At 45.4% G+C, this 16,354-nt stretch overlaps 1 protein-coding gene across 3 annotated transcripts in view; it reads left to right on the forward strand.

The window, feature by feature from the left end:
* SOCS7 (suppressor of cytokine signaling 7) overlaps positions 1-16,354 on the forward strand; it is a 55,611-nt gene that overhangs the window by 32,953 nt on the left and 6,304 nt on the right. For all 3 annotated transcript variants that reach the window (XM_003931484.4, XM_074388659.1, XM_074388660.1), the window contains 2 exons: positions 10,981-11,116; positions 11,829-11,979. In XM_003931484.4, the coding sequence (XP_003931533.3) occupies positions 10,981-11,116; positions 11,829-11,949 (257 nt within the window). In that variant the 3' untranslated portion in view covers positions 11,950-11,979. The remainder of the gene's footprint in view (positions 1-10,980; positions 11,117-11,828; positions 11,980-16,354) is intronic.

Here is a 16,354-nt window from a genome sequence, read left to right on the forward strand (position 1 = left end):
AAAAAAAGCATGGTGGTGACCATTGAGGGCACGGTAATCAGCTCTGTCTGTGGGCAAACCGGGGAAATCTTGGACAGGATTCTGGACTCTGGAGCATTGCTTTACTTGTAGAATATTGAGAAACTTCATGGAATCTAGGACTCCTCAGATATAGCTCATTTCATTCTACAAATATACCCTGTCCACAGATAGTTTAAGATTCTTAGCATTATATTAAGGGCTACAGTATGTAGTGTTTGCCACTGTTAATACTGAGTGCCTATTAGATGCCAGATATTGACCAGGTTCTTTAAATATCTTGAAATTTTTACAACAACTTCAAAGTTGGATAATATAGATCAATCCATTAAAATAATATGGTCGGGCACAATGGCTCACACCTATAATCCCAACACTTTGGAAGGCCGAGGTGGGTGGATCACTTGAGGTCAGAAGTTTGAGACCAGCCTGACCAACACAGTGAAACCCCATTTCTACTAAAAATACAAAATTAGGCCGGGCGCAGTGGCTCAAGCCTGTAATCCCAGCACTTAGGGAGGCCGAGGCGGGTGGATCACGAGGTCAAGAGATCGAGACCATCCTGGTCAACATGGTGAAACCCCGTCTCTACTAAAAAATACAAAAAATTAGACCATCCTGGTCATCATGGTGAAACCCCGTCTCTACTAAAAATACAAAAAATTAGCTGGGCATGGTGGCACGTGCCTATAATCCCAGCTACTCAGGAGGCTGAGGCAGGAGAATTGCCTGAACCCAGGAGGCGGAGGTTGTGGTGAGCCGAGATCGTGCCATTGCACTCCAGCCTGGGTAACAAGGGCGAAAACTCCGTCTCAAAAAAAAAAAAAAAAAAAAATACAAAAAATTAGCTGGGCATGATGGTGTGTGCCTGTAATCCCAGCTACTCAGGAGGCTGAGGCAGGAGAATTGCCTGAATCCAGGAGGCGGAGGTTGTGGTGAGCCGAGATCGCGCCATTGCACTCCAGCCTTGGTAACAAGAGCAAAACTCTGTCTCAAAAATAAATAAATAAATAAATACAAAATTAGTCTGGGCAACCAAGTGTTACCCTTTGAGGGCATAGTGCAGTCTCCTTTTTTTTTTTTTTTTTTTTTTTCTTTTCAAAAAAGCAAAAGAAACAGGTCCAGTGAGTTGCAGAGCCAGTATGTGATTTCAGGTTTTTTTGGCTCAGATTCCAGAGCTGGTTGCAGTAGGACGGCATTAAGACTGGTGTCAGGCTGGGGTGGTGGCACACACCTGTAATCCTAGCCACTCCAGAGGCTGAGGCTGGAGAATCGCTTGGAACTCAGAAGGCAGAAGTTGCAGTAAGCGAGATCGTGCAACTACACTCCAGCCTGGGCAACCGAGCAAGACTCTTGAGTCAAACAAACAAACAATAAAATAATAATAATAATAATAAATAAGTGGCCAACTTGGTGAAACCCTGTCTCTACTAAAAACACAAAAGTTAGCCAGGCGTAGTGGCAGGCACCCTGTAAGTCCCTACTTGGGAGGCTGAGGCAGGAGAATCACTTGAAACTGGGAGGTGGAGGTTGCAGTGAGCCCAGATCACGCCACAGCACTCCAGCCTGGTGACAGAGCTAGTCTTCGTCTTAAAAAAAAAAAAAAAGTTACTTACTCCAAAGGTAACTCAGCTGATCAGTGCTGAAGTCAGAATTCAAACCTGGGCCCAACTAACTCCAAATCCTTGGTTTTCACCGGTCTGTTAGTGGAAGAGGTAATAGTAATCAGATTGAAAGTTTTCTGGCATTTGTGGAAACTGCATAAAGAAGGTAGAATCATGTTTACAGGGGGAAGGCGGGGGCGAATGCTCCAGATTAATATCTGTGTACACTTAAAATTGTAATCAAGTTGAGAGGTCAAAGCAGAGCTATTGCCCTTCGACCCTAAGTGACCTCTCTTTGAATGATAGGGCCAAAGAAGACAAAGCCCTTACCACTGTTTGCTGCCCTCTTTCGCTTATCATAAAGGGAAAGGCATTATATAAGCTTGACTTTATTAGAGGAGAGGATTGGGGTGAGGAAGAGGTAGGTATTAGCATTTAGGTGGAGCTCTGTTAGTCTGTGTCAGGGATTTTAACTCAATTGATTCTAAAAGGAGCCTGTGTGTTCAGACTTTGGAATGATAACTGAACACCTACAAGGAGCCAAGTGTTATTCCATTTAACCAAGTGTTACCCTTTGAGGGGATAGTACAGTCTCCTTTTTTTTCTTTTTGAAAAAGCGAAAGAAGCTTTGGTCCAGTGAGTTGCAGAGCCAGTATGTGATCTCGGGTTTTTCTGGCTCATATCCCAGAACTGGATGTAGTAGGACGACTTTAAGACTGGTGTCAGGCTGGTCACAGTGGCTCACGCCTGGAATCCCAGCTATTTGGGAGGCTGAGGCAGAGGAGAATCGCTTGAACCTGGGAAGCAGAGGTTGCAGTGAGCCGAGATCGTGCCAGTGTGCTCCAGCCTGGGTAACAGAGAGAGACCCTGTCTCAAAAAAAAAACAAAACACCAAGAATACATACATAATTAATTTATGGAATTAAACATACTTAAAATGGCTTGCTTTCTTCTTTTTTTTTTTTGAGGCGGAGTGTTGCTCTGTCGTCCAGGCTGGAGCGCAGTGGCATGATGTCAGCTCCCTGCAACCACTGCCTTTCAGGTTCAAGTGATTCTGCCTCAGCCTCCCATGTAGCTGGGATTACAGGTGCGTGCCACCATGCCTGGGTAGTTTTTGTATTTTTAGTAGCGATGGGGTTTTGCCATATTGGCCAGCTATTCTCCACTCAACTTGGCCTCCCAAAGTGCTAGGATTATAGGTGTGAGCCACCGTGCCCTGCCCACTTGATGGCTTTCAATCCATTACAGTTATAATGAATGAACCTCATGTTGTCTCATCTTTGGCCAGCAAAAGGCTCTTCATGTTGGGATATTTCTTTTTCCCTCCTTCTCTTCCTTCCTTGCTTTTATCTAACAGTTTCATTGAGATATAATTAACATAACATGGAGTTCACCCATTTAAAGTATGTGATTCGGCTGGGTGCAGTGGCTCACGTCTGTAATTCCAGCATTTTGGGAAGCTAAGGTGGATAGGTCATCTGAGGTCAGGAGTTAGAGATCAGCCTGACCAACATGGTGAAACCACATCTCTACTAAAAATATAAAATTATCCGGGTGTGGTGGCACCTGCCTGTAATCCTAGGTACTTGGGAGGCTGAGGCAGGAAAATTGCTTGAACCCAGGAGGTGGAGGTTGCAGTGAGCCAGGATCATGCCACTGCACTCCAGCCTGGGTGACACAGTGAGACTGTCTCAAAAAAAAAGAAAAAAGAAAAAGAAGAATGGCTAGGTGCAGTGGTTCATGCCTGTAATCTCAGCACTTTGGAAGGCCAAGGCGGGTGGGTGGCTTGCCTCAGGTCAGCCATCCTGGCCAACATGGTGAAACCCCATCTCTACTAAAAATAAAAAATTAGCTGGGCATGGTGGCGTGCACCTGTGGTCTCAGCTACTCAGGAGGCTGAGGCAGAAGAATCACTTTAACCTAGGAGGCAGAGATTGCAGTGAACTGAGATAGCACCGTTACACTCCAGCCTGGGCGACAGATCAAGACTGTCTATAAATAAATAAATAAAATAAAATAAAATGTATGATTCAAGGCCAAGGAAGGTAGATTGCTTGAGCCTAGGGGTTCAAGTCCAGCCTGGGCAACATGTGAAACCCTGTCTCTACAAAAAAATACAAAAATTACCTAGGAGTGGTAGTGAACACCTGTAGTCCCAGCTACTCAGGAGGTTGAGAAAGGAGAATTGCTTGAACCCAGGAGGTGGAGGTTGCAGTGAGCTGAGATCATGCCACTGCACTTCATCCTGGCGACAGAGTGAGACTGTGTCTCAAGAAAAAAAAAAATTTGCAATTCAGTGGTTCACAGAGTTGTATAACAGTCACCACAATCAATTTTAGAACGTTTTCATCACACCGAAATGAAAACCTCAGACTATTAGCAGTTACTCCCTATTCCCTTTACCTCCTAGCCTCTATCAACCACTAATCTGTTTAACATTTCTAGGATTTGACTGTTTGATACATTTCACATAAATGGAATCATACAATATTTTTATGTCTTGTTTCTTTTACTTAGCATAATGTTTTCAAAGTTGACCAGTGTTGCAGCACATGTCAGCACTGCATTCCTTTTTTATGACTGATAACATTCCACTCTGGATATACCACATTTCGTTTCTCCATTCTTTTTTTTTTTTTTTTTTTTGAGACAGAGTTTTGCTCTTGTTACCCAGGCTGGAGTGCAATGGCATGATCTTGGCTCATCGCAACCTCCGTCTCCTGGGTTCAAGCAATTCTCCTGCCTCAGCCTCCCGAGTAGCTGGGACTACAGGTGTGTGCTACCATGCCCAGCTAATTTTTGTATTTTTAGTAGAGACGGGGTTTCACCATGTTGACCAGGATGGTCTCGATCTCTTGACCTCGTGATCCACCCGTCTTGGACTCCCAAAGTGCTGGTATTATAGGCGTGAGCCACCACGCCCGGCCCATTTCTTCATTCTTTAGGTTGTTTCCACTCTATCGCTATTATGAAATAAATAATGCTTCTTTGAACATTCATGTACAGATGTTTATGTGAATATCTTTTCAGTTCTCTTAGCTATATACCTAGGTATGAAATTGCTGGGTCATATGGGTAACCCCATGTTTAACCTGATGCTAGACTCCCAAAACAATTGCACCCAAAACTTTGTTATTGTCCATCTTTTTGAATAAGGCCATGCTAGTATGAGGTGGTATCTCATTGTGGTTTTAATTTACATTTCCCTAATGAACAACGATGGTAATATCTTTTCATGTGCTTATTGGCTATTGTATCTCGATTCATATTCTTTACTCATTTTGTAATTGAGCTATTTGTCTTCTTATTGAGTTTTGAGTTCTCTACAGGTTGGGCATAGTACCTATAAGCCCAGTACTTAAGGAGGCCAGGGCAGGAGGACTGCTTGAGCTCAGGAGCTCAAGACCAGCCTAGGCAATACAGGGAGACACTGTCTCTACAAAAAATTTAAGAAGTAGCTAAGTGTGGTGTCACATGTCTGTAGTCCCAGCTACTTAGAACACTGAGATGGGAAGATCACTTAAGCCTGGGAGACAGAGGTTGCAGTGAGCCTAGATCACAACATTGCACTACAGCCTGGGCAACAGAGCGAGACTGTCCCCCCCCCAAAAAAAAAAAAATTATATTTTAGTATTTGGTTTTGATCCTATTGTAAATTGAATTGCTTTCTTAATTTTAATTATTTTTGGATTGTTTATTGCTAGAGTATAGCAATTAATTCCCTTTTGCATATTCATCTTACATCCTATAATCTTGCATAACTCATTTATTAGTTCTAATATGTATTTCTTTTTAAATTGCGAAATAACACGTATGTGGTAAAAGGGTCAAATAGTGCCCAAGGGAGTATAAGGAAAAGTGAATCTTCTGCCCGCTCACCCTTGCTTCCACTAAACTAAACTATTGTTTGGTTTTTCTTAAGCTGTTTCAAGCTGAAGAAAGGAGTGGGATATTAAGAAACAATACTTCACAGTTGGCTGAAAATCTTTCACTTTTTCTTTTTCTTTTTTGAGGCAGGGTCTTACTCTGTTACCCAGGCTGGAGTGCAAGGGTACAGTCATAGCTCAGTGCAGCCTGAGCCTCCTGGGCTCAAGCAGTCCTCCCATTTTAGCCTCCTGAGTAACCTCCCAAAGTGCTGGGATTGCAGGCGTGAGCCACTGTGCCCGGCCCTGGCTAGTTTTTTTTTTTTTTTTTTTTTTTTTGAGATGGAGTTTCGCTCTTGTTACCCAGGCTGGAGTGCAATGGCATGATCTCGGCTCACCACAACCTCCGCCTCCTGGGTTCAGGCAATTCTCCTGCCTCAGCCTCCTGAGTAGCTGGGATTATAGGCACGCACCACCACGCCCAGCTAATTTTTTGTATTTTTAGTAGAGACGGGGCTTCACCATGTTGACCAGGATGGTCTCGATCTCTCGACCTCGTGATCCACCCGCCTCGGCCTCCCAAAGTGCTGGGATTACAGGCTTGAGCCACCGCGCCCGGACTGTTTGTTTGTTTGTTTATTTATTTATTTATTTATTTATTTATTTATTTATTTTTCGTAGAGGTGAGGTCTCCCTGTGTTGCCCAGGCCAATCTTGAACTCTTGGGTTCAAGCAGGCCTCCCACCTCAGCCTCTCAAAGTGCTGGGATTATAGGCATGAGCCACCGCACCTAGCCTTCTTTTACTTTTGACCTTTTGTTTATTTTTTTCTTTTTGAAGGATTATATATAAGGTCAACCAGGCCGGGCGCGGTGGCTCAAGCCTGTAATCCCAGCACTTTGGGAGGCTGAAGTGGGTGGATCATGAGGTCGAGAGATCGAGACCATCCTGGTCAACATGGTGAAACCCCATCTCTACTAAAAATACAAAAAATTAGCTGGGCATGGTGGCACGTGCCTGTAATCCCAGCTACTCAGGAGGCTGAGGCAGGAGAATTGCCTGAAACCAGGAGGCGGAGGTTGCCGTGAGCCTAGATCGCGCCATTGCACTCCAGCCTGGGTAACAAGAGCGAAACTCTGTCTCAAAAAAAAAAAAAAAAAAAGTTAACGTCAACCAGCTTTCTAGTTTATTCTCTTTTTACTTACACTGTTAAGAAAATGAGGGCCAGGTGTGGTGGCTCACGCCTGTAATCCAAGCACTTTGGAGGCCAAGGCAGGCAGATCACCTGAGGTCAGGAGTTCAAGACCAGCCTGACCAAAATGGTGAAACCCCGTTTTTTAAAAAAAAAAAGAAGGGCCAGGCGCGGTGGCTCAAGCCTGTAATCCCAGCACTTTGGGAGGCCGAGGCGGGTGGATGACGAGGTCAAGAGATCAAGACCATCCTGGCCAGCATGGTGAAACCCTGTCTCTACTAAAAATACAAAAAATTAGCTGGGCATGGTGGCACGTGCCTGTAATCCCAGCTACTCGGGAGGCTGAGGCAGGAGAATTGCTTGAAACCAGGAGGCGGAGGTTGGGGTGAGCCAAGAGCACGCCATTGCACTCCAGCCTGGGTAACAAGAGCGAAACTCCGTCTCACAAAAAAAAAAAAAAGAAAGAAAGAAAGAAAATGAGACCCAAGCCGGGCGCGGTGGCTCAAGCCTGTAATCCCAGCACTTTGGGAGGCCAAGGTGGGTGGATCACGAGGTCAAGAGATCGAGACCATCCTGGTAAATATGGTGAAACCCCGTCTCTACTAAAAATACAAAAAAGTAGCTGGGCATGGTGGCACATGCCTGTAATCCGAGCTACTCAGGAGGCTGAGGCAGGAGAATTGCCTGAACCCAGGAGGCGGAGGTTGCGGTGAGCCGAGATTGCGCCATTGCACTCCAGCCTGGGTAACAAGAGCGAAACTCTGTCTCAAAAAAAAAAAAAAAAAAAGAAAAGAAAATGAGACCCAGAATGTGAACCTGTTGTGATTCCCGATCTGATTCTGCCTTCAGGGGACAGAAAAACCTTCGTTGTGACAGAAAGACTTGGGTGTTTGGGTGTTTATACCTGGAAGAGATTTCTTACCCCCAACATGGGTCTTTGTTGGGAGAAAAGAAAAATAGTGACATGGCTGGAAACTAGGTTTGTGCCCAGGACCTCTGGCATGAGGCCTGGAGGAAAGTTGCTGAGCATCACTGTTGGGCTTCATCCTTACTCTTTTAGCCCCACTTGGGTCTTACTCTGGATTATTTCCATTTATAACTGCTTCTGTTAGCATGCTCTAAGTGTGAGAGCTCTAATCATTTGCTGGGTTTGTGGGGAAACAGTAAATGGTCAGGTTAACACTAGAAAATATCAGAGAATTAACAGGTTTCAAATTGCTATTTGTAAACCTAAAGGCTAAAATAATACAATTAAATAGGCAAGTTTATGTAGTCATTAAAATTTAAGTAGGCAAACAATAAGATAATTGTATGTTGCATATTATCCTGATCTCTTTAAGTACAGTGTTATCTTTGGGAATAAATTATTAGATACATAAATTACTTTTATCTCTGAAGCATCATGTTGAATTTACCAATATTACGACCAACCCCCCAAAGCTTTCTGTTTGCCATAGTTTAATTTACTAAAGAATATATAAATGCCAGTGAAGGACAGGACAAATTCAAAGAGGTATTTGAACCCAAAACCATTTCTTTTTTTTTTTTTTTTTTTTTGAGACGGAGTTTCGCTCTTGTTGCCCAGGCTGGAGTGCAATGGCGCGCTCTCGGCTCACCGCAACCTCCGCCTCCTGGGTTCAGGCAATTCTCCTGCCTCAGCCTCCTGAGTAGCTGGGATTACAGGCACACGCCACCATGCCCAGCTAATTTTTAGTATTTTTAGTAGAGACGGGGTTTCACCATGTTGACCAGGATGGTCTCGATCTCTTGACCTCGTGATCCACCCGCCTCGGCCTCCCAAAGTGCTGGGATTACAGGCTTGAGCCACCGCGCCCGGCCTCCAAAACCATTTCTTAATACCACTTGAGTTAAATATATTCAAGTGAGAAATTCATGTGTGAGTTATTTTTTTTTTCTTCTTTTAATGGAGAGGACCAACCATGTGGGTGGAGAGCAGTAGGACTTCAAAATATAATCCTTAGATTTGAAGGGGTGGGAGTGCCAGGGAGGGGACTAGAAGAGGCTAGTCATGAAGTGCTGTGACTGTCCTGGACAACCTCCTTGTCAAATAGGCAGAGGTGCAGGCACTGTAGAGACCCTCCTGGGGAGCCCTGCTGAGAGGTTCTCTGGGCTATGGCAGAGCCACCAATAATTCTTCCTTAGGGCAAGTGTTCAAGGTAGGCCAGCTTTATTGACTCCATGCCACAGCAAGTTCTCTAAGCTCATTGGTCCTCAGTTTCTTTATATGTGAAATGGGAATGGTGGGGGCTGTCTCAAAGTATAGTTGTAAAGACTAAATAAGATTATTATTATTATTTTGGAGACAGGGTCATGCTCTGTCACCCAGGCTGGAGTGCAGAGGTACAGTCTTGGCTCACTGTAGCCTTGAATTCCTGGCCTCAAGTGATCCTTCCACCTCGCCCTCCCAAATGCCAGGATTATAGGGGTGTGCCATTGCACCCAGCCTGAATTAAATGTTTTTAAGATGAGCTTATATATTTAGTTACTGTTTATTTAGTAACAATAAAATATGTTATTTTGATTATTTTTTTTTTCCAGAAAGTTTGTCGTCAGTGATCATGAAAAGATTTTGGGAGACAGTGTGCAAGCTTTCATTTTTTCTTTTTTCATGCTTTCAATCAAAATTTTAAAACTATTTGAGGCCGGGCGCGGTGGCTCAAGCCTGTAATCCCAGCACTTTGGGAGGCTGAGGCGGGTGGATCACGAGGTCAAGAGATCGAGACCATCCTGGTCAACATGGTGAAACCCCGTCTCTACTAAAAATACAAAAAATTAGCTGGACATGGTGGCGTGTGCCTGTAATCCCAGCTACTCAGGAGGCTGAGGCAGGAGAATTGCCTGAACCTAGGAGGCGGAGGTTGCGGTGAGCCGAGATCGTGCCATTGCACTCCAGCCTGGGTAACAAGAGCGAAACTCCGTCTCAAAAAAAAAAAAAAAAAAAAAAACCTATTTGAACTTAAATCCCAATAATAGTAGATATTTTATTTCCCAATCAGTTGTATCTACCAAATGTCTTTTGATATGACAATGGCTGAAAGTTCTTTGACAGGTTTTGCGACTCAGGTTCTTTCTCAAAGAATCTTATTTACCTTCCATAGCTGCTTTGTTTACTGAAAGCAAAATCTTCTTAGTTCTCTTGAACCCCAGTGTTCCTGCCATTCTGGATGTCTCTGTGCTGTGGCGTGGGGCCCTTTTCGGGGATGGCATTACCTGATACAGAGCCTGCTAATACATAAGGGTGTGGTGCTTCCATTGAGTCTGGCATCAATCGGCAGGCACATTTGCACTGAGTAGTATTAATCCCAGCTTGCCTGAGCTACTGTAATTGTTGTGTCTTTTAAAAGCATCATCTTTTTTTGGTTTCCTGGCCTAAAATTTCAGAAGCAGGAAGTGTGGAGGTGGTAGGGGGTGGGTAAACCTGATTGTCCTGGCTTGAAGTCGTGGCATGAATAATAGGCTTGTCAAGTTGATCCCAGCTGTTGCCTTCTACTTACCAGCCTCTCTGCTGAACCAGTTGGAATTTGTGGGGACTCCTCTGAATGGCCTTTCTGAGTCCTCACCTTCAGGATACTGCTAGATGTACCCAAAAGTATCTCTCATTCCCAGCAGGGATGGTTTTGATTCTTGGTCTTCCTGAGAGCCATAGGCCTGGGATTGGCCACTTGGGTCCAAGCAGCATCTCTAGTTTGGCATCATTGGGCTACTCTGAGGAGCAGGACTCTCAGCTGTTACGAGTGATGCCAGAAGCCAGGCACGGTGGCTCACGCCTGTAATCCCAGCACTTTGGGAGGCCAAGGCAGGCAGATTGCTTGAGCCCAGGAGTTCGAGACTAGCCTGGGCAAAGACGCAAAACCACATCTCTACTAAAAATACAAAAATTAGCTGAGTACAGTGGCACACACCTGTGGTCCATGCTACTCAGGAGGCTGAGATGGGAGGATTGCTTGAGTCTGGGAGGTCAAAGCTACAGTGAGCTGAGATTGGGCCACTGCACTCCAATCTGGGTGACAGAACGAGACCCTGTCTAAAAAATAACCAAAAAACACACAAAAAAGTGATGCTAGAGAGCCCTTGGCAGAGAATAGATTTCCTCAAGTGGGAATGTGGTTGTGGTGCTTCTGGAAATGGAAATCAACAGTCCTTTGTGAAGGGGCTTTTGCAACAGAATACATATATGAACTGTAAAGAAGCCCTGTTTCCCTCCCTGGGTTCTCTTCATACAAGAAATGGTAGTTAGCTCCATTGTTTCCTCTGAATATTTTTCTTTGTTTTCTTTCTCGAAGGACTGCCACCAACTCCTGTCCAGCTGCTGTATCCAGTATCCCGATTCAGCAATGTCAAATCCCTCCAGCACCTTTGCAGATTCCGGATACGACAGCTCGTCAGGATAGATCATATCCCAGATCTCCCACTGCCTAAGTACAATGGGGTTGTTAGGGTTGGCACAGGAATGAATAGGAGGGTTGTGGGGAGTTGACAAATGTCAGTAAGGCCTGAAAGCTACCTTCACAGGCAGAGTCTGGCATAAATTATTTGCAGACATCATTCTTTCACATTTCCTGTGTCTTAGCACCTAACTCTAGAACTGTCACATTGCAGCCAAAAGGGAGGAATGTGTGTGTGTCAGCCTCCCTTCTGCAGTCTCTATGAAGAATAGAGTAGAAGTGGTAAGAGTAAGGGAGATAGGCCGGGCGTCGTGGCTCACGCCTGTAATCCCAGCACTTTGGGAGGCCGAGGCGGGTGGATCATGAGGTCAAGAGATCGAGACCATCCTGGTCAACATGGTGAAACCCCGTCTCTACTAAAAATACAAAAATTAGCTGGGCATGGTGGCGCCTGCCTGTAATCCCAGCTACTCGGGAGGCTGAGGCAGGAGAATTGCCTGAACCAGGAGGCGGAGGTTGCGGTGAGCCGAGATCGCGCCATTGCACTCCAGCCTGGGTAACAAGAGCGAAACTCCGTCTCAAAAAAAAAAAAAGAGTGAGGGAGATAGAACTATAATAATTGAGAAAATGGGAATTTTGTTAGGTCTCAACCATGTAGGAAATGAAGAAGAGTTGAGCAAAGGAGTTACTTCTTTTATATTTTGTATAAAAACCCTTTATATATATCCTTCATTTGTTTTTCACAGACCTCTGATTTCTTATATCCGAAAGTTCTACTACTATGATCCTCAGGAAGAGGTATACCTGTCTCTAAAGGAAGCGCAGCTCATTTCCAAACAGAAGCAAGAGGTGGAACCCTCCACGTAGCGAGGGGCTCCCTGCTGGGCGCCACCAAGGGTATGAGCTCTCTGCTTCACTGCCTAGCCACGTTTTTCCTGGGCAGTCATCATCATGCCTTGAGACTTGGGCCCCTCCCCCCAACTCCCTACATGGATAGCCCTGATCTAGGCATTTGGCCATAGAACGGCAATATCTGACCATGGAGTTCCCAAGGGGCACCCACCACATTTGGGAGAAAAGCAGACAGACATGAAAGACGTGAAAGCATGATTGCCAGGAAACGTGCAAGCTAATCGCTGAATGTAAGGAGAGGGACACCCAAGTGTAACTAAGAGTGCAGCCTCTGACAAAGAGAGGGTAATTGAAAAAAATAAAGAGTGCAGCCTCCTCTCACACAGACTTGGGCTGATCTCCCCAATACTGCACAAATGGCATATAAAGCAGGAAGCTAAAGGGAAAGGAAACTTCATCAAAGAGGACACAAACATGCCTTTAATTGCAGCAGGCGTGTACTTCAATGAGACTCCACCATGTCCCACAGCTTGGAATATGGGGATGAGGAAAAAAAAAAACCAGCCTAGTCCTCTGTTTAGAGTTCCATTTGGACCATTACAAATTAACTAAGGAATTCATTTATCTAAGAGGCTCTTCTCCCATCATTACGCAGTTCTCCTTATTTATTTTCCCATAAAATATCTTGGAATACTGGTTTGTGCAGATGAATTCCAATTAGTCTTTTAAATTGCACTAAAGTAAACATTGTGGGGTCGGGTTCCTGAGTAGGGAGCACAATTGCCAGGGAGCCATGACTTTGGTGGTGGTGGTGACGAGCAAGATTGACTGCCAGTGTGCAGTGACTGCTTTCTTCAGGTGTGGAGTATCATTTTTAAGCACTGAATACTTCTGCATCTCTTCCATGTTCCTTAGTCCCACCCTACACACAGAACAAAGGAAAAAATCCCATAGGAGCAGTGGCCTTTGAGTGAAAAGGAACTTGAGGCCGGGCGCGGTGGCTCACGCCTGTAATCCAAACACTTTGGAGGCCAAGGCGGGCGGATCACCTTAGGTCGGGAGTTCAAGACCAGCCTGACCAACATGGTGAAACCCCGTCTTTAAAAAAAGAGAGAAAAAGAAAAAGAAAAAAAAGAAAAGGAACTTTTTTTTTTCCCCCCGAGACAGAGTCTCACTCTGTCACCCAGGCTGGAGTGCAGTGGCACAATCTCGGCTCACTGCAACCTCCACTTCCCAGGTTCAAACGATTTTCCTGCCTCAGCCTCCTGAGTAGCTGGGATTATAGGCACGTGCCACCGCGCCCAGCTAATTTTTGTTTTTGTTTTTTTTTTTTTTGATACAGAGTTTCACTCTTGTTACCCAGGCTGGAGTGCAATGGCGCAATCTCGGCTCACCGCAACCTCCGCCTCCCAGGTTCAGGCAATTCTCCTGCCTCAGCCTCCTGAGTAGCTGGGATTACAGGCACGCACCACAATACCCAGCTAATTTTTTGTATTTTTAGTAGAGACGGGGTTTCACCATGTTGACCAGAATGGTCTTGATCTCTTGACCTCGTGATCCACCCGCCTCGGCCTCCCAAAGTGTTGGGATTACAGGCGTGAGCCACCGCGTCCGGCCGAAAAGGAACTTTAATCTCTCCACCATCTCTGCTCTTTTCCTAATGGGAGAGAGTGACAACTAGGGTTTAGGTCCCATGGGTTTTCTTTAGCCATGGCAAAGGTGAATCTAGCTGTGTGTCTCTTCTTGGCTCTGGAAGTCCCTGATCCCGTGCTACTGGGGGAAAGCTTGTGAGCTAGGCTTATGAGGATTAACAAAGTGAGAAAAAATGAAGAGGAGAGATTAAGAAATGGTAACTCCGGGAGGCTGCAGAGTTTTGACTTAAAGGATCCTGGAGTGGATGTACAGTCTCATCATTTCTTCAATTATATGCAAGTTGTATACCTTGGAAGTGACTAAACATCTAATGTCTAGTGTCTGTGGATTTCTCTGCATGATGGCTTTGCAGTTGAGATTACGGTGAGAAGTAGAGAGAGCACTAGGGTGGTCCACCTACCTGACTAACTTTGAAGAGTCATTAGGCCTTTCAGTTAGAGCACCACTTCTGTGGGTGCAAGGCTGTGGGAAGAACCCACATAAACACGGAGCGCGTTCAGAGAAAGATCTCATGGGGTTGGAGAGCTCAAATTTCATCATATGAAGAATAAATAAAGGGCCTAGAAAGAAATGTGATTAACCTGGAGCATGGAGGTTTTAGGGACGGTTAGCTGAAAGACACAGTTGATGGGTTTTCCCAAGGAAGAGAGTGATTAACCTCCTCTGGGTGGTTCCAGTGGAGAGCAAGTTCAGCATTACACTTATTTTTTGCCTCAGGCAACAATCCTGATGTCACAGCAAAAAGGGATCCTTCGAGTTCAGTTCAGACATTTGCCAATATGTGAGTGCCCCCAACGCTCCCTTTTGGCCTGTTCCTGATCATGCCACGCCCTTCCCAGCTGAGGCAGGGCCTTTAAACCTCTAGGTCCCCTTGCGCAGAATGCTCTGCTCCAAGGCCCTCCCATGTCACAGCAAAAAGAGACAGGGACAAGGACCAAAATGAATGTAAGTTACAAGGAACTAGATTTCAGTCCAACTTTAGAAGAACCTTTTTAACAGAGAGTTCCAAAATTGGGATGTTTCTCCTCAAGAGCCTCCACTCAGCAAATACCTGTATATTTGCGTTTGTTCAGCACCCAGTATGAATTAATTGAGAATACAGTGCTGAGCAAAGCAAAGGCCCTGTTCTCACTCAGCTTCCTTTCTTGTAAAGAAAGACAGCAAACATGAACATAAATGAATGGGCTAATTTCAGGTGACTGTACATGTTGTGAGGAAAATAAAACTGGGTAAAGTTTAGTGATTAGTGGTGGGGTACTCCTCAAGTTTAGATGGTCAGGGACCGCCTTGTGAGGAGGTACCATTTTAGTTGATACCGAAATATCAAGGAGCCAGCCATGGGAGGGCCTTGGAGCAGAACATTCTGCGCAAGGGGACCTAGAGGTTTAAAGGCCCTGCCTCAGCTGGGAAGGGCGTGGCATGATCAGGAACAGGCCAATGGGGACCCATTTGTCTTGAGTGTTGGGGGCACTCACATATTGGTAAATGTGTGAACTGAACTCACAGGATCCCTTTTTGCTGTGACATCAGGATTGATGCCTGTGGCAAAGAATAGCCTAATGCTGAACTTGCTCCTGGTGTAGACCCTAGGAGCTCTGGAAAATGGGGAAGTAACACTTCCCAATGGAAAGTTTTCTTTTTTTTTCTTTTTTTTTTTGAGACAGAGTTTCGCTCTTGTTACCCAGGCTGGAGTGCAATGGCACGATCTCGGCTCACTGCAACCTCTGCCTCCCAGGTTCAGGCAATTCTCCTGCCTCAGCCTCCTGAGTAGCTGGGATTACAGGCAGGCGTCACCATGCCCAGCTAATTTTTTGTATTTTTAGTAGAGACGGGGTTTCACCATATTGACCAGGATGGTCTCGATCTCTTGACCTCGTGATCCACCCGCCTTGGCCTCCCGAAGTGCTGGGATTACAGGCTTGAGCCACCGCCCCCAGCCTGTTTTTTTTTTTTTGAATTGGAGTTTTGCTCTTGTTCCCCAGGCTGGAGTGTAATGGCTTGATCTCGGCTCACTGCAACCTCCACCTCCCAGGTTCAAGCAGTTCTCCCTCCTCAGCCTCCCAAGTAGTTGGGATTACAGGTGTGTGCCACCACACCTGGCTAATTTTGTATTTTTAGTAGAGGGTTTTACCACGTTCATCAGCTGGGTCTCAAACTCCTGACCTTACTCAAGGATACAGAGTAATGGCTACAACAGTGCCTATCTCAAGTTGGAAGGTGGAAGCAACACTGGCCTTTGTGATTCTATGTTGACCCTGTCCAGTTGACACAAGCTGCAGACATATAGAGCTCTCTGGCCAGGTACAGTGGCTCACATCCATAATCCCAGCACTTTGGGAGGCTGAGGCAGGTGAATCAACGAGGTCAGGAGTTCGAGACCAGCCTGGCTAACATGGTAAAACCCCATCTCTACTATAAATACAAAAAATTAGCCGGGTGTGGTAGCACACGCCTGTAGTCCCAGCTACTTAGGAGGGTGAGACAGGAGAATCACATGAACCCAGGAAGAAGAGATTGCGGTGAGCCAAGATCAAGCCACTGCACTCCAGCCTGGACAACAGAACAAGACTCTGTCTCAGAAAAGAAAAAGAAAAAGAAATATAGAGCTCTTTCTAGCCAGGTTCAAAAGGGGTTACTCCAGGGGCTCACTTCCCTTTTTAGTCCCTAGAGCAGTTGGGCTTCAGGAAAAAAGTGGGTAGGAAATTAAGGGGTAAGGGAAGGGAGAGAGAATTTAGGTGGTAGGATATATTTATTAGTTGTTTCGGGA

Source organism: Saimiri boliviensis, chromosome 17 (assembly GCF_048565385.1).
Source record: "Saimiri boliviensis isolate mSaiBol1 chromosome 17, mSaiBol1.pri, whole genome shotgun sequence".
Taxonomy (NCBI): domain Eukaryota; kingdom Metazoa; phylum Chordata; class Mammalia; order Primates; family Cebidae; genus Saimiri; species Saimiri boliviensis.